This window comes from Zootoca vivipara, chromosome Z2, assembly GCF_965207765.1.
Source record: "Zootoca vivipara chromosome Z2, rZooViv2.hap1.1, whole genome shotgun sequence".
In the NCBI taxonomy this organism is placed as follows: domain Eukaryota; kingdom Metazoa; phylum Chordata; class Lepidosauria; order Squamata; family Lacertidae; genus Zootoca; species Zootoca vivipara.
Genome location: NC_142585.1, coordinates 39,948,484 through 39,970,749, shown reverse-complemented (window position 1 = coordinate 39,970,749; position 22,266 = coordinate 39,948,484). Strand labels below are relative to the sequence as shown.

At 41.8% G+C, this 22,266-nt stretch overlaps 2 protein-coding genes and 1 long non-coding RNA gene across 16 annotated transcripts in view; 1 reads left to right on the top strand and 2 right to left on the bottom strand.

The window, feature by feature from the left end:
• The first annotated feature begins 2,364 nt into the window (after positions 1-2,364).
• LOC148686637 (uncharacterized) lies at positions 2,365-3,724 on the top strand. The gene is made up of 2 exons (XR_015948713.1): positions 2,365-2,676; positions 3,411-3,724. It is a non-coding gene; the product is annotated as an uncharacterized LOC148686637 (long non-coding RNA).
• On the bottom strand, positions 3,314-5,147 carry LOC118084273 (beta-1,4-galactosyltransferase galt-1-like). The gene is made up of 2 exons (XM_088664947.1): positions 4,832-5,147; positions 3,314-4,465 (listed from the first exon to the last, which is right to left on the bottom strand). Exons 1-2 carry the CDS (start codon positions 5,009-5,011, stop codon positions 3,314-3,316), a joined length of 1,332 nt encoding a protein of 443 aa, XP_088521073.1. The 5' UTR covers positions 5,012-5,147.
• A 4,036-nt stretch (positions 5,148-9,183) lies between these two features.
• The window catches only part of RALGPS1 (Ral GEF with PH domain and SH3 binding motif 1), a 206,914-nt gene continuing 193,831 nt past the window's right edge, over positions 9,184-22,266 (bottom strand). For all 14 annotated transcript variants that reach the window (XM_060270379.2, XM_088664937.1, XM_060270383.2 and 11 more), the window contains 5 exons: positions 22,081-22,186; positions 19,598-19,690; positions 18,820-18,925; positions 16,679-16,770; positions 9,184-13,405 (listed from right to left, as the gene is read on the bottom strand). In XM_060270379.2, coding sequence (XP_060126362.1) covers positions 13,376-13,405; positions 16,679-16,770; positions 18,820-18,925; positions 19,598-19,690; positions 22,081-22,186 — 427 coding nt within the window. In that variant the 3' untranslated portion in view covers positions 9,184-13,375. The remainder of the gene's footprint in view (positions 13,406-16,678; positions 16,771-18,819; positions 18,926-19,597; positions 19,691-22,080; positions 22,187-22,266) is intronic.

Below are 22,266 nucleotides of genomic sequence, written 5' to 3'. Positions count from 1 at the left end.
CGCGCACACTCCCCTGCCCTCTGGCCCGTCGCGCGGTCGGCACGGCGGGCACCGGCCCGAAGCCCGGTAAGTCTGGGGACCCCTGGTTTATATAGACTTGCCGACCGTAAAAGGGGACGTGATTAGAAGGGTTAACAATAGAGATATGGTTTTGACTGAGATGGGGAGTTCTTAGAAGAGGGGCGTGGGTGTAAGGAAGAGAATTTTTAGTTTAGTATAGTATAAAAGTAGATAAAGAATTTTATAATATGAATTAAATGAAGAAGTATGTTTAAGGCAGAAATATAATATGTAAGGAAAGAGGAGTATGATGTTGTCATAGATGATAAATATGTAATCTATAATGAAAAGGATAATTATAGAATTTTGGTGTAAAATTTAAAAGGTATAAACATGTTTAAGATAGAAAGAAACAATGTTAAGATGATGATTATGAAATTGCCAAAGAGAGTATAAGATGAACCACAGTAAGGGGGGCTGAGGAGGTCAACCTACAATGTCAGAAAAGATGAATGGTTTTTGAACTATATATGTATGTTTTTGTTTTTATTATGTTTAGATATGTTAATGTTTTTATTTGTGTTTCTTGTTTTTTATTTTAGGTAATGCCGGGGTTGGTGTGTGGGTGATGTATGTTTTGTTGTTATATGTCAAAAAATCAATAAAAATTATTTTTTTAAAAAAAAAAATGAAAGTATGACTGCCCTGCATGTCTACAGTGAGTGTTAGTTCACACAGAAGCATTTGCTCTTTTAAAACAAACAGACATAACCTGAGGAATAACCTAAGGCACACCAGACCCAGGTGCTCTTGGAAGAAGCAGATTCAGGGTTCAGGCCTGGTTTTGGCACAGAAACTGCTTTGGTCGTCTTGCATGATGACATTTGTCAGGAAAGAATCAGAGGAAGTATGTGCTTGGGTGGCAACATGAGAATAGGTCTTTTCTGCAGTGACTCCCCAGCTTGGTGCCTTTGGATGATTAATATTCTACAGCCTTTTAAATAATAATAATAATAATAATAATAATAATAATAATAATAATAATTTGTACCCCATCAATCTGTCTGGGTTTCCCCAGCTGGGCAGCTTCCAACAAATATTAAAATACATTAAAATGTCACACATTAAAAACTTCCCTAAACAGGGCTGCCTTCAGATGTTTTCTAAATGTCAGGTAGTTGTTTATCTCTTTGACATCTGATGGGAGCGCATTCCACAGGGCAGGCGCCACTACTGAGAAGGCCCTCTGCCTGGTTCCCTGTAGCTTTGCTTCTCACAGTGAGGGAACCGCCAGAAGGCCCTTGGCGCTGGACCTCAGTGTCCAGGTGGAATGATGGTGGAGGATACACTCCTTCAGGTATACAGGACCGAGGCTGTTTAGGGCTTTAAAGGTCAACACCAACACTTTGAATTGTGCTTGGAAACGTACTGGGAGCCAATGTAGGTCTTTCAGGACCGGCGTTATGTGGTCTCAGCGGCCGCTCCCAGTCACCATCTAGCTGCTGCATTCTGGATTAGTTGCACAGTAGTTTCTGGGTCACCTTCAAAGGTAGCCCCACGTAGAGCGCATTGCAGTAGTCCAAGCGGGAGATAACTAGAGCATGCACCACTCTGGCGAGACAGTCCACGGGCAGGTAGGGTCTCAGCCTGCGTACCAGATGGAGCTGATAAACAGCTGCCCTGGGCACAGAATTGACCTGCGCCTCCATGGACAGCTGTGAGTCCAAAATGACTCCCAGGATGTGCACATGCTCCTTCAGGGGCAGTTACCCCATTCAGGACCAGGGAGTCCTCCACACCAGCCCGCCCCGTCCCCCAAGAACAGTACCTCTGTCTTGTCAGGATTCAACCTCAATCCATTAGTCAACATAAATGTGTTTGTGGGAGGGTAAGGATTTGGAAAACATCTGCCTGAAACCCTGTAGATCTTCTGCCAGTCAATATAGACAAACTCAAGTTAGATTTGCTCTGACTGAAGACTTTTCCACACTTCCGCTAGTGCTGCACTTAGAAAGCATGGATCGGTGCAGTTTTCCACTTGACCCATGCTTTCTAGGCACAGGTTGGAGTTTTCCTTCTGACAAGATCCTTTCCAATGGAAAATGCACTCTTCAACAACAACAACAACAACAACAACAACAATTTATTCCCCAGCCACTCTGATAGATTGGAACAAAGGACAATCCAGGGAAAACACGAATTGCTGTTTGCTCTCATTGAGCACTAAATAGAAATTGCCATGGGAGAAAGCAGCAGGACAATAGGAAGTGTCACAAAGTTCTCAGTCACACAGTATAAGGCAGCTTGCGGTTCGAGGACCCGCCCCCCCCGCGATAAATAAAGACATAGTGACACATGAAGGCAGCTTCCTGTTTCTAGTTCTTAGGAAGGTACTGTACAATGTACATTCAGTACTATTGCCTGAATGTTCTCAGCCAATAGTTTATTTGGCTTAGTTGGAGGATCTGTGCTCATAATTTTAAATTTTCAGTATAGGGGGTGGGGGATAAGGCACTGTGACTCCCGCAAGGTGCCAGATACTCTGCTACTGAGCTAAGGCCACTCCCCAACTGCTTTACACTTCTTTAGAGAAACCTGCTGTGATATTTGCACCACCTCCTTTCCTGAAATCTCTCTCAGCAGGACATACAGAATTGATTACAGGTATTTGCTAGGGTGAGTACCCAGGTGGGTAAGGGTTCCTGCATTTTAACAGTTATGCAGAATGAGGATGTAGGGTTGTAAAGGCTAACAAGAGGAAAGGGCTGCAAGTTCCCTGCAAGTTCTTTTTCTACTCAGAGAGACTCCTAGAGTTTCTGCCACAGCTTGTGTTATTAGTTCCAGCCACAGGTTGGAGGAAAAAGAAGAAAATCCGAAACTATCAGATAAAATCTTTATTCAGGACCAAATAAACTGCACAAAATGATAAGCAAGTTTTTCAAAACTATTCATTGGACAGGATGTTAAGTAACGAAGTAGTGGAAAGGGAGAGGAATAGAGAAATATTGTCGGTAAATTAGTTCCTAGGATTCGTTGAAGAAAGCCATGACAGTTATAAGAGTATGAGCTTAGGACAATCTATAGTGTAGATTTAAGTCCAGGTAACAGTGAATAGAAACTGATGTCTGGGGAAAATATGCTTTAAAAAAAGTTCTTTAGAATAATAACTTTACTGACTTTACTTACTAGGTGGTTGTACATTTCTAATTGTAGAATTACATTCTACAAATTTAGCATATGGATTGTACCAGCACTTTGTTAGTAATTTTGTATGTGTAAAAATACAAATGTTTATAAAAGCTACAATGCCTCCCTAGAATTTATTCCATCTAAGCTTGGAACTCTTTCTAGGGAATTGTTTTTTAAGTATGTTGTTAACATTATTAATCAAAGAAACATTGTATCTCCAGATCGTTGCGTCCCTAATGAGGTATTTTCCAGGGACCTCTTTTTCAACATACTGTCTGCAATGATAAAGAATTGCAATCTCTTTGGGAACTACCAGCGTCTTACTATAACCTTTGAGAATGGCGTGGACTGAAGTCTGAACCACTGCTCTTGGATTAATGATCATCTTTTTCTGATTACTGAACTTCAGTTTAATGGGCTCTCTGTAAATATGCTGTAGTATATTAGTTCCTGGGACCATTTTCCAGGATGAAATGTTGAGTGTGTCTGTAGAGGAAAAGATATGCTGAGGAAATAAATGTTTCTCAAACAAGAAGATGCCTGTCTCTGGATTTCGATCCTCAAGATAACTTATCATTGTTTTCCAACTCAGATGCTTAATGGGTAGGATAATTTCATCAATGTCATTAAGAACCACATATTTGCTCCTGTACATATTGCGGTAGATGCAATCATTTAGGACTGTAGCTTTCCCATAGTCCCAGTCTTTGGTAGAATACCAGAAAGAAGAGAAATTAACATATGAATAAATTGGCCATGGAATAATTTCAATGGTACCTTCTGCAACATAAAATTCCAATACTTTCTCTATGAGTTGGCTGCAGTTGTACATGTAGAGCAGCACTTTCTGTGCACCAAGAATTTTATACATTTCCATGCTTTGTATGAACTGCAAGACATTGTTGTAGTTTCCAAACATGACAGGGAGACAAAGAGTGAATTCAGCAGAAAATGAATCCTCGGGCACACGGTTTTTTATTTCAAACCTTGGTAGCTTGTCGATTTTCCCTCTAGGAGATGAATGAATGGACACGTATTTTGGAGAGCACTTTCTGGGTTCCGAGCACACAATATCTGCTGGACCAAAAGGGAAATCAGTTCTATGAAAGTGAATGTCTATGGCTGCTCTTATTATGGAGACATGGCCATCATGACTACAGCAAAACCAACAATAGAGGTCCTGTATTTTCTTGTAGCGCACTATTGCAATCACACGAGTTAGGTTTCCTTGTCTGTCATCGTGATACGGTGAAATGATGAATGTTTTTGAAATATACTCGGAGTCGAGAGTGAATTTCATGCTCTTTATTCAGCTCATATTCATCAAGGAGAAGAAGAGAAGACGAATGGCTCTTTTCCCAAAACCATCTGCTTATATACATTATTTACACAATGGGCCTTGCGTGATTGGCTACTTCAGGGCTACACCTGTGGGCCAATTATATTGTGGATTGACTTCTGCCTGCAGCCTGATTGGCTGCTCCTACAGGCCAATCAGGTAGCAGATTCACTTCTGCCAGCCGCCTGATTGGCTGCTCCAGCAGGCCAATCAGGTTGCGGATTCACTTCCACCTGGAGTTGGATTGGGTAGCTCCCGCTGATTCTGAATCCTATTGTTCTAGGATTCAGCTCAGTACATAACAGTTTTATTATATTTTAAAGCTGTTATTGTATCATTGGCAATTTCACCTTTGCAGAGATCAGTTGACTGTATTGTTTGTGGCAGCAAAGGGGTTTGCATCAGCCACAAGTATGCTTCAAAGGACAGAACAATTAGAAAAGAAACTACCACCATAAAATTCTTTCTTCTACAGCAATACATCTTTAACTCCTGACCTTGCAACAAAGTGCCTGTAACTGAAATGGAAAAAGCAGGGAGAGAATGTTATTATCAACTTACTCAAAACCAAGAAACCAATTTTAAGGATAGTCTTAGATAAAGATGCTTAACAAGGCCTTAAAATCTTGAATAATTGTGAGTGACACTGGAATACATGCCAACTCATAATGATATTATGTGTGATCAGCTCACCCATATATGAAATATCTTCCCAGTGTGTGTGCTTGAAAGGAATCCACATTCCCTAACCATAAATTAGTCCAGGTTAGCTCCTCACATTCCTACTAAGGGGGACTTTGATTTGTCCTGCTGGAGAGGATGGGGGTGGGGAAAGAGGGGTTTAAATAAGCTTCCCCCTTCTGCTAAAAATGAGCCCCCCTCACTTTCTGCATCTCCTCCCCCTCCCCAACACCAATAAATGTGGGATAATTATTCTATACTGTAGCCTAGACAAAAAGACAATACTGTATAAATCCATGCCCAAACAACACAAGGTTCTCCAGCTTTATAGATGAGCTCTCTAACCCATGTTAAAAAGCTATCCCTCACCCCAATGAAAAAGTTATTAGCCCCATACTTATTTATGCGGGTTTCTCTCATTCCCCCTCCAAGTCTGTGAGAAATACCTCTCAACTCTTGCAAACTCGGGATTTTCTGCCCAACCCCCAACCCCTATTCATAAAGGGTTCCTATCCGTTTTGCTTTCTAAAACGGATGTAGGGGAAACCCCCCCCCAAATACGAGGTGTGTTTGTGGTGTGTGTGTGTGTGTTTTCCTAGCTATAGAAGGTTGTTGTGTGATCTGCTCTCCTCTCCCCCCATAACTAGGGAGCGTATTCTTCACCAACTTGGGTCGGAGGGAGGGGGTAGAATTACCTCTTATACAAGGATTTGCTACGAAGCGGGAAGAAAGCGCGGTTTACAAGAAAATTAAGACCTGCTTCTTCCTGCCCTCCTACCTCCCAGCGCTTCAAGGGCTCTGAGGACAGAAAGAAAAGGCGGGAAGCGCCCCTTTAGCCGCAGCCTGAGGGGATTTTTTTTTTTAAGGCTTCAAGTAATCTTTCCCCTGAACTGGCTCCTGTGCGAGTACGATGGAAAGAAAACGGACATACCCCTCTAGGGAGCAAAACACACACACAACACAAATGAACAATCTTCCTTCAAGGTAACAGTTTAAAATAGATCAAGAAGTTAACTGTTTTTAGAATGTGAATATGGCCTCCCCCACATGCCCCCCCCGCGCACCAGGGGTGGGGAACGCTGCCATCAAGATGGCAGTTTAAATAGATATGTACACGTTTAACGACCACGGTGGATAAACGGATCAATCAAGAAAACATTATTATTTATCGCATTTCACTCTCGCGGCTTAAATCTGGGGGCTCTTTTCTGTTCTGCCCTCAAAATGTAGCCTCTCACTTTCCCTTCCATCTGTCTCTGCCCAACCAATGTACAGTACTGTATTGTTTTAGAGATCGTTAATGCCGTATTGATTTTTTTCAGCCATATAATATGCCTTTTGTGTGAAGTGCGATGTTTAGCTTTTTTTTTTAGTTGATGTTTTGTTTATAGTGTTTTACAGATTGCAATTGTTGATGTTTTTGTTGTGACGTGTTATAGGACTGACTTACGGATGTATTTGCGATGCTCCATTCATGTTACTTATTGTTTGTAAGCTGCTTTGAGATTCATTTGAATGAAAAGCGGCACACAAATAAAATTTTAAAAAATAAAATCTATTCGAAAGGGGGATGGGGAAGGCGGTTGGGGTCTTTAAAAATCCCCTCAAAAGAAATCAAGCAAGCCTGAGGGGATTTTAAAAGACTCCAACCGCCTTTCCTCAGGGTGGGATGGGAAGAAAAATTTTCTATTTTATTTTTATTTTGTTTTGACGGCAGACCAACACGGCTACCTATCTGTAAATAAAAATCTAAAACACCTTCATATTTTTAAGTCAGTAGGCAGAGCCGTCTTAAGCATATCCGGTGCTGTGGTGCAAAGTATCCTCCTGTGCCCCCCCTTTCCCAGAGTTGGCCTTTTTAAAGGGAGGACTGCGCTGCCAGCGGGGCTGGAGGAGGCGGGCAGCGGCTGGAAGGCAGCTCCTCCGGTGGAGAAGAGGCGAAGGCTGGCCGCGCACCTCCTGGCTCAGCTGGACGCTTCGTGCTGTGGTGGCCGCGGCAGACGGAGGCTCTGGGCGCGGCCCTGTTTTGGCGCGGCATGGTGGAGGCGGGCAGGGCAGCAAGCGGATGCCGGGAGGTGCCACATCCAGCCTCCACCTCTTCCCTGGTGCCCTCCAGAACTTGGCGCCCCTGTGTTGTCAGTAGGACTAAAGCATCCTACCCACCAATAATAAAAGAATCATAGAATGTAGAGCTGGAAGGGATCCTAAGGGTAATTTACCCCAACCCCCTGCAATGCAGGAATCTTAAAGGGCACTTTCCCTACTTTCTAGGACCCTTACCCAATGCCATAATAAGGTATAAATATTTAGATTTAGGGTTGGCAGCCACTAATCTGAGGCACCCACAGCACTATAGAGCACAGTAGGAGTAGGCCTCAGGCGGAAACATGCCAGTTCCCAGTCTTCAATCATTCGGTGTTCCCACCCTAAGTTTACTTTAATAATTTGACTGAACGGATTAATGCATTCACCTCGATAAGCCTGTTTGGACTTCCCCCTCTCAGAACACTGAGTTTCACTTAACCAAAGCACTAGTTTTATTATTGTAACCCATAAGACGATCCGTGCTGTATGAGGCCAAAGGTTAATCCAGTCCATCCTGTTCTTGTAGTGGCCACTTAGATGCCTCTGGTAATCCGCACTTGTGATTCCCAGGATCACATTCAGAAGGCATGGTGCCTCTGATAGTGAAGGGAGAATGCGGACTATATATATATATATATATATATATATATATATATATATATATATATATATAGGGGGGGTAAACGAATTCCTATGCCCCACAAATAACAAGAGAAGCATTTTAAATACCGGTAAAAACACACATTCCACAGTACTCATGTAAAAACATGCTGATTCGCGGACCGTCCATGGGCTTGATTTAGAAGGTGACTGGGCCAGATCCGGCCCCCGGGCCTTAGTTTGCCTACCCATGATGTAGACAATTAACTATAAAATGCAAACAAATTTGTGTAAACAGCTTGATGAAAGTCTTAGCAGCTTTTGCCTGATTGTTTTCCTCCAGCATTTCCTAGTTTTCTTTATATTTTCTTCTTGTCAGGCTTTATGGAATTGTCTTTTATTCTTCAGAACCTCAACAAAAACAAATTCAACTTCCTGAACCCTGGAGGCTTCTGCCAATACCTATTGCAGTTTCAAATATGAATTTCACTGATATCACAAAGGATAGATTTTTTATAAAAAAAAAAACAAGAAAAGTTGAAATCCTCAACAACACTAATTCTGCAAAGTTTTTAGGTTTTGGGAGCTCTTGGGCAAGTGGACCAATTGTCTCTGAATTGGGCCGTCTTTTCTTTAACCCTGCAACTGCTGCCCATTTGCTTCCCCACTTTCAGCCCAATCCATTCAGCAACTAGAAGGGGGAGTGCAAAGCAAGTTGGGGGTGCTGCTCGCTATCTTCACTTAATGTAGTTAGTTGTACACTCACTGAGGGCAGCAACATCAAGAGGGGAAAGCAGCAGGGCCAGAAATTTTTTGATGATTGATCAGCAAACATCCCCTTCAGGAATGTGGGCCTTGGCAAGAGCCTGACAATGCTAACTTGGCCTCCCCAGACTTTTTTTATCTGCACCTGGTAAACAACAACCTATTGCATGTGAGTAGCTGCTAGTGGAAATCATGCCTTTTACTCCTTTGAGGGGTGATTAGGATGAGGATACTGCTGCTGGATGAGTGCTTGTGGATGTGAGAGATTGGATGAGCTGGGCAAGGGGTGTATGTGTGTTAGTTAACCTGGCTTCCAAGCAAAAGGTGGAATGCTGGGGAGCTGCATGTTAAGTGACACCATGGATGCTGTTGACGAATGCACAACCAGTATAATTGTGATCTGCTATTTTATATTAATTGCATGTTTCTTTTGTATTAATATGTTCATAGCTTTGGGGGCCTTTGCGTCAAAAAGCAGTTATAAACCATATGTGTAAAATATGTGCTAAAGAAAGAAAACCATATTGTATTTTTACATTAAAGTTTTTAATTAGTGAAACAATTATCATCAATGTAACAAGCTGAAAAATACAGCAACCTGATAGAAGACTGAGGTAACAAAATACTGTGCCAAAAACCTAAAAGACTCCCACACAAGAGTTAAAAGTTCAGTGGTTATTATGAGAGACAATTCACAAGATTTTTTAGAAAGAGGCCTTACACAAATGGCATGCAGTGGGCTGCTGGAATACAGCTAAAAGTAAAAATAAAATAAAATAGTGCAACAGTTCTCACAAGAAACAAATTGAAATATAGAAATTGGTTTACATCACAATGTGACAAATGGGTCAAAAATTGAATACTATTGTCTATACCTTGACTGAGTGCTAATTGGAAAAACATGCATTTTGGCACTAAGTTTACTTTTAAATTACATACACGCTAATAAATTAATAATAAATAATATTGCTCAATACAGCTAAACAAATCATTAACAGTCATCCTGAAAATAATTTGATAGGGACCCTTTTGCAGAATAGCTGAACAAAAAGACTAGCTTTGTACAATTATCACTATTCACTAGGACCTGATCCAGTAATCAGTTCTGGGCATAGGAATACTGGTGTGTAGTATGGGGTTATCTCACCTGCACCAGCACCACTATTCATTTCAAAGGACAAAGCCAATTCGTAGAATATGCCTTTGCACACGTGGATCTGTTGCCAACATTGAAATAATTTGAACTGTTTTCAAGCACAAGAGCTGAGTATGAGTTTGTGTGTATTTTTACACACACACACACATACATGCCAGGGCACAGTTTTTGTGATATCCTTTGAGGGAAGTGGTATTTTAAATAGTACCAATAAGCATCACTTGAATTCACAGTAAAAGGTGCACACACACAAAAATCAGTAGCTAAGTAGAGCTTCATGCTTTTATAGGACGAGAACCATTTAAATGTGGATTATGCTAATAACAATTTTCATATACTGTACTAACACTCGTTTATTTCATCTTCTCAAAACACTGCAGCAAAGATGCTTATATTGCTGAATACTGCATCATATCACCATTATCACACAACTCATTATTGTACAACTTTCCATGTCCATATACAACAAATCAAAATCATGGCCAGCCATTTGCATCACTGGTTCTTGCTTTCTTTTCTTAAAAACAAAAACAAAACAAAACATTCCAAATGCAGATTTGCAGAGGGACTTTCAAGTAGCTTAATTCCAAGAGATTTCCCCCTCTACAGATGCATGCAAGTTTCATTCATTACAAAAGGAGATTTCCCCTCTCATGGCTGTCACCATGACAAGTGTTATTTTCATTAATGCAATGTCATTATCAAGGACTGTGCTGATTTCTGATCCAAATTCCTTTGGATTGAGGTGCTTGATGTAAAAGGGTGGAGGCTGATGGGATTTGGGAGGCATTTTTCTTGTGATGCGGGGATTCTTCACAAGCCAAAATATTTTCCCTTGTTTATCCAGTAAGTAAAATATAAAGCAAAATACAGATCTGCTTTCTGTAAGTGTTTGTTCTGAAAGAGTTTTGCGGCCACACATTCTTACTTAGAAGGCCCACTAGATTCACTGGGACTTATTTCCTCATAAATTATCTAAGTTTTGCAGCCTTCATGCTTGATAGCTGTTTCTGTCCATTCAGAGGCATCTAATAAACTATCCCTTTGCCTTCAATAGTGTATGGTTTTTGGATGTAGCCAGTGTAATTTCAGTTTGTGGTTCACGCTGACTTATGAACATGGGCATTTATTATTTAGATTTAAATGTTGCTCTTCTGACAGTAACTTTGAGCACCTGGATTACTGATGAATCATTATATAACTAGGTCTTGGAACTTATTCTGAGCAGTTCAAATTTATTTTGCTTCAAATACATTTTGACAAAAGAGCTACAGTTTGTATTCTAACCAATGTATATTTTAACCCTTAGTGACTGAGGTAAAATTTACCGTACAGATTGTTCTTCTCCATCCAATTATTTGATTGGTAGGTAACCCAAACACCACTGTTTTTCCTTAAGCCATTCGTTGACAACGGAGTCACTAAATTATGCATGTCATAATTCCCTTTCTATAGCATTTGCTCTTTGGCAGCATGAAAAGGCCTAGTCCTTTTAACCATTTATTAGTTTCCCTGCATCAGGTGGGGTACTCCTTGCATTTTTGGCATCCTTGGAAGTTACATAGGATAGAAGTCAGGCTGGGCTGTCAATGGAAAGGTGCTTTGATTTAATACAACTGTAGAAGTGATGATAATGTTATCCATGGTTTTGTAATGAGTTTCTGGCTTAAATACAGATATTTAAAACTTGAGTACACACCTGGATGAGGTTAATCATTTAGTATAAAAGGATGGTGTTGGCTTTTCAGCATTAAGTAGGAGGTTTGGCAATCAGACTTCTAATAACCATCATTCAGCTGGCAAGATGTGTCTCTTTCTGCATCCTGCAGGTAGGTAGGATATTATCCACATATATGCAGAGATGTTACAAAATCATACACCTTTGCTTTTGATGGCAAATCCAGAGAAATGTTCTTGAAAAAACAATCCACCTCTCTTTATAAGAGAACCCTTCAAAATTGTATCCCAACACATTATGAGATGGTGATGTCTGAAAAGAGAATTCCATTCATTGGCCGATGATAAGTTTGTTGATAGACCTATAGATATCTTATTACAAGTACCTCGCTCTCATGAATTTAGCTTTTGGATTGGCAAGAAAGCCAGCTGTGCAGCTCCCAACTGTAAAAAGGGTGTTTGGGGATACATTTGGCTGTAAAATTGCCTGTCGCCCCTTTTGGGTAGCTTACTAGATTCAGTAACTGGGTTCTCTTTGACAGCCAGTTTCATACTGGATTTCAGTCTTAGATCTATGACACAAGCATACAATGTGACAATTAAAAACAATAGTCAACAGACACTGAGACACTGAACACTAAAGGAAATTATTTAAAATAAAAAATATTCAAAGATTAACAATATTCAATTAGATCAATAGACAGCATGCCCTTGCCAGTACTTTCTTCAGATGCAGAGTTCTGTTAATCCAAAATGGCTTCCCATGTTTATTAAAAGCTGTACCACTCAGTTGTAGTCTTGCAGATGTTCAGTGGCTGAGTACTTACTGACTGCTGTTCATATGTTAGGAAATGAGGGAAAAGGAGATAATCAATGTATTCTTTCCTAGCTGAATATAGCCTTAACACTGATTTTCTGTGAAAGAAAGGTATGTGAAGTATCAAAAAAGGTGGGCCCAGGAAGGATGTACTGGCAACCGCCCTACCCCCCATCCCTGGAAAAAGGGAGAGGGTGTAACCCCTCGTCCCAGGGCAGGAATGCTCTTGCAACTAAACTGAATAGCACCCACAGTTAAAAGAAAAACAAATAATTTAAGGCAAATATTTCTTTTTGGGGTGAAAGAACCCAGGAGGAGCGTTAACACCAACTGATTTTTCAGCAGCAAGAGACCCTTCATTTGCCTGGGCACCTGTAGTTAATTAAAACAAAGCAGCACAACCAATTACAAGAAACAAACACTAAATTGAAGGTGGTTTATCTTGTGCCAAAATACACATTTCTCAAATAGCTCAGGTATGAACATTGGTTTGTCCCTATGTTTGATACAAAATCTGAGGCAGCCACATTGCCAAGCAACTCAGTGCACTTAAGGTTATAAAAACGTTGTTCCACAATGTCCTATTCTAATTGACACTTTGCAGCAAAGTTAACACTGTTGTCATTTTGTGCATTAGAAATAATTGAAAACCCAACATGGGCTAAATGTTCTTCAGTCACATAAAGCAGCTCAACAATAAAAAGAGCAGATAAAAAAAAAATCCGCAGAAGATGTGATGCACAGTTTGTGGCAGAACAGAAATCCACGGTAGTCTGTGACCACAAAGCTAAAGTCAAGGATCCTGCACTAAGCAGGTTGTATCTTCAATCAGTCTAAATCACCTCTCTCATCAGTGCATTGAGTTAGATCCTGTCCTAAGGATAACATTCACTTTCTGCTTTTAGAAGCTGTGTCATAATTACTTTCAAGTTATATAAGAAAAGTGCTGAAGTCACTGTTACAGACAGCTGGCTCACTCTAGAGTCCCCTTCTTCCATTTTCCTGTGGGAATGATCTTCCCATCTTGCAGTTTGGCACTTGAAGTCTCATCACATACTGGAGCACGTTATTCAAATGACATAAGGTTTGCAGGTACCTGGCAGAGAAAAGTAAACTAGTCAGTACAATGAATGGTCAGCCTATCATGGATGGAAGAGGTCAGCATCCCAAGGCAGTGGAAGTGCTCACGCAAAAAGAAAAAAGAAAAAAAAGAGAAAGTTATAAACTGGTCCCACATCTATAAAAGCTATTTATTTATTTAAACATAAGACAACCAGAGGAAGTTGCATACACTAACAATAGTTTCATCAACCAGGAATGAAAGCAACAAAAAGGGCTTTTATGGGTATGTCCGTAGCAAAAGGAAGAACAAGGAAACAGTGGGGTCACTTAGAGGAGAAGATGGTGAAATGCAAACAGGGGACAGAGAAAGGGCAGAACTCCTCAATGCCTTCTTTGCCTCAGTCTTCTCTAAAAAAGAAAACAATGCCCAAACTGAAGAATATGGAGCAGATGATTCAGCAGGGGAAACACAGCCCAGAATAAGTAAGGAGGTAGTACAAGAATACTTGGCTAGTTTAAATGTATTCAAGTCTCCAGGGCCAGATGAACTACATTCAAGAGTATTAAAAGAACTGGCAGAGGTGATTTCAGAACCACTGGCAGTAATCTTTGAAAATTCCTTGAGAACAGGCGAAGTTCCAGCAGACTGGAGGAGGGCAAATGTTGTCCCTATTTTCAAAAAGGGGGAAAGAGAGGACCCAAACAATTACCGCCCAGTCAGCCTGACATCAATACCAGGAAAGATTCTAGAGCAGATCATTAAGCAAACGGTCTGTGAGCACCTAGAAAGAAACTCTGTGATCACTAAAAGTCAGCATGGGTTTCTGAAAAATAAGTCATGTCAGACTAATCTGATCTCATTTTTTGACAGAATTACAAGCCTGGTAGATGAAGGGAACGCTGTGGATGTAGCCTATCTTGATTTCAGCAAGGCCTTTGACAAGGTGCCCCATGATATTCTTGTAAAGAAGCTGGTAAAATGCGGGCTAGACAATGCTACCATTCAGTGGATTTGTAACTGGCTGACTGACCGAACCCAAAGGGTGCTCATCAATGGCTCCTCTTCATCCTGGAGAGTAGTGACTAGTGGGGTGCCACAGGGTTCTGTCTTGGGCCCAGTCTTATTCAACATCTTTATCAATGACTTGGATGATGGGCTTGAGGGCATCCTGAGCAAGTTTGCAGACGACACCAAATTGGGAGCGGTGGCTAATACCCCAGAGGACAGGATCACACTTCAAAATGACCTTAACAGATTAGACAACTGGGCCAAAGCAAACAAGATGAATTTTAACAAGGAGAAATGTAAGGTACTACACTTGGGCAAAAAAAATGAAAGGCACAAATACAGGATGGGTGACACCTGGCTTGAGAGCAGTACATGTGAAAAGGATCTAGGAGTCTTGGTAGACCACAAACTTGACATGAGTCAGCAGTGTGATGCAGCAGCTAAAAAAGCCAATGCAATTCTGGGCTGCATCAATAGGAGTATAGCATCTAGATCTAGGGAAGTAATGATACCACTGTATTCTGCTCTGGTCAGACCTCACCTGGAGTACTGTGTCTAGTTCTGGGCACCACAGTTCAAGAAGGATACTGACAAATTGGAACGTGTCCAGAGGAGGGCAACCAAAATGGCCAAAGGCCTGGAAACGATGCCTTATGAGGAACGGCTTAGGGAGCTGGGTATGTTTAGCCTGGAGAAGAGAAGGTTAAGGGGTGATATGATAGCCATGTTCAAATATATGAAAGGATTTCATATGGAGGAGGGAGAAAGATTGTTTTCTGCTGCTCCAGAGAAGCAGACACGGAGCAATGGATTCAAACTACAAGAAAAAGATTCCACCTAAACATTAGGAAGAACTTCCTGACAGTAAGAGCTGTTCGGCAGTGGAATTTGCTACCAAGGAGTGTGGTAGAGTCTCCTTCTTTGGAGGTCTTTAAGCAGAGGCTTGACAGGCATATGTCAAGAATGCTTTGATGGTGTTTCCTGCTTGGCAGGGTGTTGGACTGGATGGCCCTTGTGGTCTCTTCCAACTCTATGATTCTATGAATGTATGATTAACAGCTTCATGTGTGGTCTGAGTGATTTGCTGCATGTTCTGAAATCATTAATCAGAGTGGCTGAGTTTGTTTTCTCCCCTCCTCACCCCAATCCATTGTCTGTGTTGTAAATTGTAAGCCTGAGCGTGGGGACTTCTTTATTTTTGATATCTGAAAATGGTTCTGGTTAGTGCTATTTTTCTAGAAAAAGAAGTGCCAGAACTCGCCATGAATGCCTCCCTTGTTCTCTTATAAGGGCAATGGCACTCACCTGAGAGATGCCAGAACTGAGTTCTGGTGAGTTCCAGCGGAAAAAAGCCCTGGCTCGGGAAGCCTTTTTGGCTTAAGAGCAGGGTAAAAATCTTCTCAGACCAAGAGTAAGAGTACTTTAACAGAGAAACCATGGGCTGCACACTGAATTAAATTTCCATATCATAAATTACGAATTTAATGCGTTCCGAACGCACATTTGTAAGTCGGAAAAAATTGTAAGTCGAATCCCATAGGAATGCATTGGGAGAAAAAAATTGTAAGTAGAAGCAACCCTATCTAAAAATTCGTAAGTAGAAAAAATCCTATCTAAACCACATCCAAGATGGCGGACAGAGCTCCATTCGTAAGTAGAAACATTCATAAGTAGAGTTATTCGTAAGTAGAGGTACCACTGTATAGCAACTTTTTTAGTGTGCAGCCCTGCAGAAAAGAGCAGCTCCCCCCACAACCCTCGTGGATGAATACAAATAGCCAAGACCCTGTCAAGCCGGCTGCTTCCCCCTCTTCCCTCTGCCCCTGAAAAAGGCAGTCTAGAGATGACAGGCCCAAGGGTGCTGTAGCTGAGCTTGGTGATAAGATGTTGACATTGTTGCTGAGGGGTGCCAAAAAAAGGCATTGTGACCTGTGTGTTGGACCACACCGCTTTAAATATATAAAAAATGGTCATCTCCAACTATGTTCTACTCCAAGTAGCCTCACTGAAATGAATTTAAGTTAGCCTTGCCCATTAATTTTAATGGACACACTTGAAATAAAACTATTATCGGTTACAATCCATACAATAATATTTTACAAACATTTGCAAACAATGCAATTTTGGGGAAACTGAGAGATCAGATGCAGGTTTTGGGGAAACTTAGTTTTGGGGAAACTGAGAGATCAGTAAGCACTTCTAATTTGCCTAGGCTTTTGTTGTGGTTATAACTCTGTTCAAAAAGTTTCCATATGGCTACTATTTTAGCTTCAAACAGAAACAGAAGAAAAACCTTACCTGAGGCCTGTTGCTTCTGCATGCGTCATCCAAATGTTTGTGCCACAGTATTGCATGAAACCTTGAACCAGTCTGAAACTTGTAAACATTGCCTACAAGTTAAAAATAAAAGGTAAGAAGGAGCCCTTGAGCTTTGGAAGAAACAGAACAAGATGCTGAAAGGTTTTTAAAAAGCCAACAATTTATCTGTTAAGAGAGAAAATCTTGGTAATGACCAGTTTGGGTGACCACTGAAGAACCTTAGTCTGAAATGTCAGAGTACTCAAAAGAGTGAGTACAAATTGATCAGAACACCAACCAGTCTAAAAATCTTAACCAGCCTCCCTGTCTTTGTTTCTACTGAGTAAAGCTGTTAATTTAAGAAAGTATTCAGTATTTACCTTGTTGGTTTATAAGAGCTGGGGGGGGGGATATACTGTTTAGCATGCTGAAGCAGGAGCAGCTTACTGACTCCTGCCTTGCCAGTTTTCATAGCAGGTGAGCTGGACAGGCAATGAAATAGTGGTGGTACTTTACTTAGGCAATTATGAAAGAATCTGAAACTTGTGTTGCGGGTGGAAACCCAGCACCTTTTTGCTGAGGAGTGTTTAATGGAGGGGTGAGGAAACTTTCAACATGAGGGCTGAATTCCCTTTTGGGGAACCTTCTGTGGGGTCAGGGGAAAAGCATACCCTCCAACATTTCTCTGATAAAAATAGGGACTCCATAGTAATTTTACTATTTATACCCCACCCATCTGGCTGTGTTGCCCCAGCCACTCTGGGTAGCTTTCAACATATATAAAAATATAAGAAAACATTAAACAAAAACCTTCAGATGTCTCAGGGGTCGGATAACTCCAAACCCACCCAACATCTCTCTTATGAAAAAAGGGATTCCTAAGGAAAAGCATAAAGAAGAGAGCTGGACCATAAAGAAGGCTGATCGCCAAAAAATTAATGCTTTTGAATTATGGTACTGAAGGAGACTCTTAAGAGTCCTATGGAGTGCAAGAAGGTCAAACCTATCCATTTTAAAAGAAATCAGCCCTGAGTGCTCACTGGAAGGACAGATCCTGAAGCTGAGGCTCCAATACTTTGGCCACCTCATGAGAAAAGAAGACTCCTTGGAAAAGACCCTGATGTTGGGAAAGATGGAGGGCACTAGGAGAAGGGGACAGAGGATAAGATGGTTGGACAGTGTTCTCGAAGGTACGAACATGAGTTTGACCAAACTGCGGGAGGCAGTGGAAGACAGGAGTGCCTGGCGTGCTATGATCCATGGGGTCACAAAGAGTCGGACATGACTAAATGACTAAACAACAACAACAAAGGAAAAGCAGGACATTCCAGGGTCAAATCAGAAACTGTAAATCTAGTACTGTCCCTGGAAAATAGAGGCACTTGGAGGGTCTGCAAAAGTGGGCAAAGCAATGAATCTGACTATTATGTACAGACATTCCAGCCATACAAAAGGGCTTCACACCCAAACACCCACCTTTCAATCCTTCATCCCAGCAAACTTTATCAGACACATTTAAATGAGGCAAAAGCACTTAAGGAAGCTATAGAGGAGAAGTGGTGAAGGGGCACAGCTTAGATAAGAGAGGGCTGGAAGATTGCGTTCAATCCTCGGACCTGATGTTCCCTACACCTGTTTTAACAGATCCTCACAGATCCATATAGTTTCCTTTGTATTTTACAGTTTTGAATGTAAATTGAATTATAAACAGCTTTTTTTCTGAGTGCTCCCATGTGGATATATACTTGTCAGCCAAGGATAATGCTTTATATATCTGATGAAGTAGACTCTAGTGCAGTACACAAAAGCTTGTGCTACAGGGCTTTTGCTTGTTTTAACAAAAGCATAGTAAATGATGGTGTGCGGTCATTAGACTAAGGGGACTAGGCTAGTCCCCTAAATGTTCCCCTGACGCCTCCTTCACAAAGCCTGGGAAGCTTCTACCCAGCTTAGGGAGGGAGGCAGGATGCTCACATGCGTGACATCACATGCATGACATTGACTCCCCACACAAACTAGCGCCTCTGGCCTTAACGGTTCCCCTCTGAAAAATTTCACTGTATGCCACTGATAGTAAAGCTTACTGTTACTTAGCACACTTACTGTTCTGAAGAAAGTCCAATTAAAAATAAAACACTCACCTTTATCTGGGTTATTTAGCTGAAAAATATCAGGGTGTTCAGGGTCATCAGGCAGTGCTACCATCCAGCCCACAATAGAAACTTTTTTCCCTGGAGTAGATTTATACTAAAAGAGAGAAAAAGTCAAGGAAGAATATCAATGAGCTGAATTGTGAAGTACAGGCGACTCCCCACTTACTCAGAGATTGCATTCCGGGCCCCTTATGCATAACTGAAATGTGTGTAAGTGGGGAGCACACTTATGTAAGTGGGAAGTCCTTTTGCGGCTCATGAGGAGGCCTTCCTCAGAACCCAAAGAGGATGTCCTCTTCAGGCTCTGGGGAGAATCTCCTCCCAAGCCAGAGGCACAGTGAAGCTTTTTCAAGCTGCTTAGCTGACATGTGGGAAAGCTTCCCCATAAGTCAGCTGAGCAGCCTCAACAAAGCCCTGCTGAAGAGACCCTCCCTAGAACCCGAAGAGGACACCAGCTGAGCAGCCCTGCACACCAGCTGTTAGGCGGGGAGGCTGAGCAGCCTCTACAAAGACCTGCTGCCCCACTGTCTGGGGAGGGTCTTCTTGTGAGCCACAAGGACTCTCCAGGATACTCCCACTTCAGGTTCCATTTCCAGCTTCCTGGCACCGGTTATGTATACAATAGCATGCAAGTTGGGAGTTGCCTTTATTCTGCTACCCTGGGCTGCTTTGTGTTTTTGTGAATACTGCAGCCAATTGATTCTCTGAAACAATTGCAGATAGGATGTGCACTTGGTCTACAAAATAAGGCAAATTATTTGCTTACATGCTTTCTTTCAGTGCCTCTTAATGACTTTGCTCCAAAGTAGATCAGAGTAGATCCTGAAAGGGTTACCCAATATCTAGTCCAGGAGGAAAGCTGAAAGGAGGAAATTAAAAAAACTTTCAAAAGCATACATAAATTCCCAGAACTAACATGAAAGAAGGCGAGATGCTTCAGACATGCTATCAACTATGAGGCTGCATTTGCCGTGAAGAAAACCCAGCTATTCTGCCTTCACTTTGAAAAACAAGGTTATGTGCTGCTGACCCCTGCTGGTTGGGATGGATGCATTACAGCTCAGTAAGTCCGCTCCAGTCAGATCGATAATAAATGCACTTCAAACCTTTAGGATCAAGCAATGGTATTTTCACAAAAGGCCATGAGGAAATGTAGTGGTATGTGGGGCAAAGCCTAAAGGCCTGAGTATCCTCTCCTCTCCTACAGAATGTAAAAAATAGCAGATATGTACTCTTTGTTTTGTACAGTACTCTTTCCTGTGCATGTCTGCCTTTCTCCTCCCCCCACCCTCTTGAAGGCAGTGAAAATTTCTGCCAATAGGAAATAGTTACTATATAAGAAAGAATCATTGGCCTAAAACTCTTCCTTTCCTCCCAAACAAATGCCATTTCTTATATACTTAGTGCTTTTTCCTGGGGGTACTTAAGGGTACACATTACTGGCACCTTTTTTCTAGAAGAAAAGCTTATGGAGAGGAGGGTTCCAGGGTGCGGAATATAACCTGGTTTTGAAGTTTAAACAAAAGGTCTATACAGTGGTACCTTGCAAGACGAATGCCTCGCGCAACGAAAAACTCGCTAGACAAAAGCGTCTTGTGATGTTTTTGGTGACTTGCAAGACGAAGTTTTCAATGGCCGCACTTCACAAGACGAAGTTTTTCGGCGTTTTTTGTTGTTGTTTTTGCCACGGCAACCCGCACTTCGCAAGACGAAATTATTGCTAGACGAAGCGACTCGCAGCATGAATTAATTTTATCTTGCGAGGCACCACTGTATGGTGTAGGATGCATGGTGGCAGATTCTTTTCTTTGGATGTTTCCAGGAGCATCTCTTAAAACAGCAGCCATTTCTGGAACCCACATTTAGCCCAATCTGCAACACATTTGATCATATGCCACCAACCCTGGTCTGCCCCAGCCAGCCACCACCTGTGTGTCTTACAACTTGCAACTAGTCCAGGTAGTGTCTTCTGGCTGTCAGCTTCCACCTTATTCTCATGCTGCTCTTGTAGAAGTCAGCAGGGAGGAGGACAAAACTACTGTAGAGTTACCTGGATCTGTCATTAGTGCTAGTTCCTACTATTGGGCCTCCCTGTTTTCCATCCCAGTGGGAATCGGGGCCCTTTATTGGCACTATATGCAACCAATGTAGGTTTGGTCATGACACACTTGTAAGAAGAACATCAGAACCGTAGAAAGGAGAGGGTTATTATGAAAGAGGGTACTGCAACAGGGTGCTGGTTGTCCCTGCATGGTCCACTACTTCAAATAGCATGCATAGCCTTGGTGAGAGTCCTCTTAGGTTGAAAATGTTGTTGGTCAGTGCCAGGCCAGTAAATGGTAAAACAAGACAAGCATGCTAACCCATCTTGTGTTACAGAAAACTGGTTGGATGAAATGGGGGAGGTTATTCTCTCTCAGCTCTCTCAACCAGGATTCTCTGCAGAACAGCATCCAAGTCTTGGTCGAGGAGGCAGAGTTGCAGTGGGGCTACCATGATTGCATCTCCCTGACCATGTGTCCTCTCCTGCAGTCTGCTCGGTTCAAGTGTGTTTATCCTAGTGAGGCTAGACTGGCCTCCTCCTTGTTGAATCTTCTCCTTGGCAGGTGAAGATTGTTTTATTCAGGCAGGCTTTCGGGAACTGCTTTTAGTGATTAAACAGATTTGTTCTTAACATTGTTTTAATTCCATTATTGTTTAATTATTTTCAAGGTAATTACTTTTATGTGTTTTAGCTTTCTGTGGTTTGGTTGTGCTCATTTTAATTTTTGTAAGGTGCCTCCATTTTCTGGGGAAAGTGGAGGAAATAAATGCAGTGGATGCTCGGGTTGCAAACGTGATCCATGTGGGAGGCACGTTCGCAACCCGCAGCATTCGCAACCTGAAGCGCCACGTCTGCGCACACGCGGGTTGCGATTTGGCACTTCTGCGCATGCACAAAGCATGATTTAGTGTTTATGCGCATGCGCAAGCGCCAAAACCTGGAAGTAACCCATTCGGCTCCGTCCGGATATGCATAGTGTGCAACCCGAAAAGACGCAACCTGAAGCGTCTGTAACCCGAGGTATGACTGTAAATATTATTAACAACAACATGAGACATAGCCCATGGCTCTTTCTGTTCAGCCAGAATTAGCTGCCATGCTGTTTTTGACACTCTACTGCTTTCTTTAGCAACCATAAATAATATTCAAATTGTAACGAGGGGTTTAAAAGCATAAGCAAAGAGGGGGGGAGGAGAACCCCTTACTGTAGGCTTCCTGCCTTCTTTTAGTAATGTCTTTCTTCTTAAAGGCCCTTCCATGGTAACAACCCCCACGGAACTCCCTGATGCGCAGCTGCAGGCACCTGTTGGACTGAAACAACAAATATCAACTCTTTGGTGGGAGCAAACAAAATCAAATAATCCAGTGATTAAATTGTCCAAAAATTTACA

Coding starts and splice junctions, on each gene's coding strand:
- LOC118084273 (XM_088664947.1), bottom strand. CDS start 5,011: ATGTATTGCTGTAGAAGAAAGAATTTTATGGTGGTAGTTTCTTTTCTA. Junction 4,466..4,831: donor CTTTAAAATATAATAAAACT/GTTATGTACTGA, acceptor CTCGACTCCGAG/TATATTTCAAAAACATTCAT.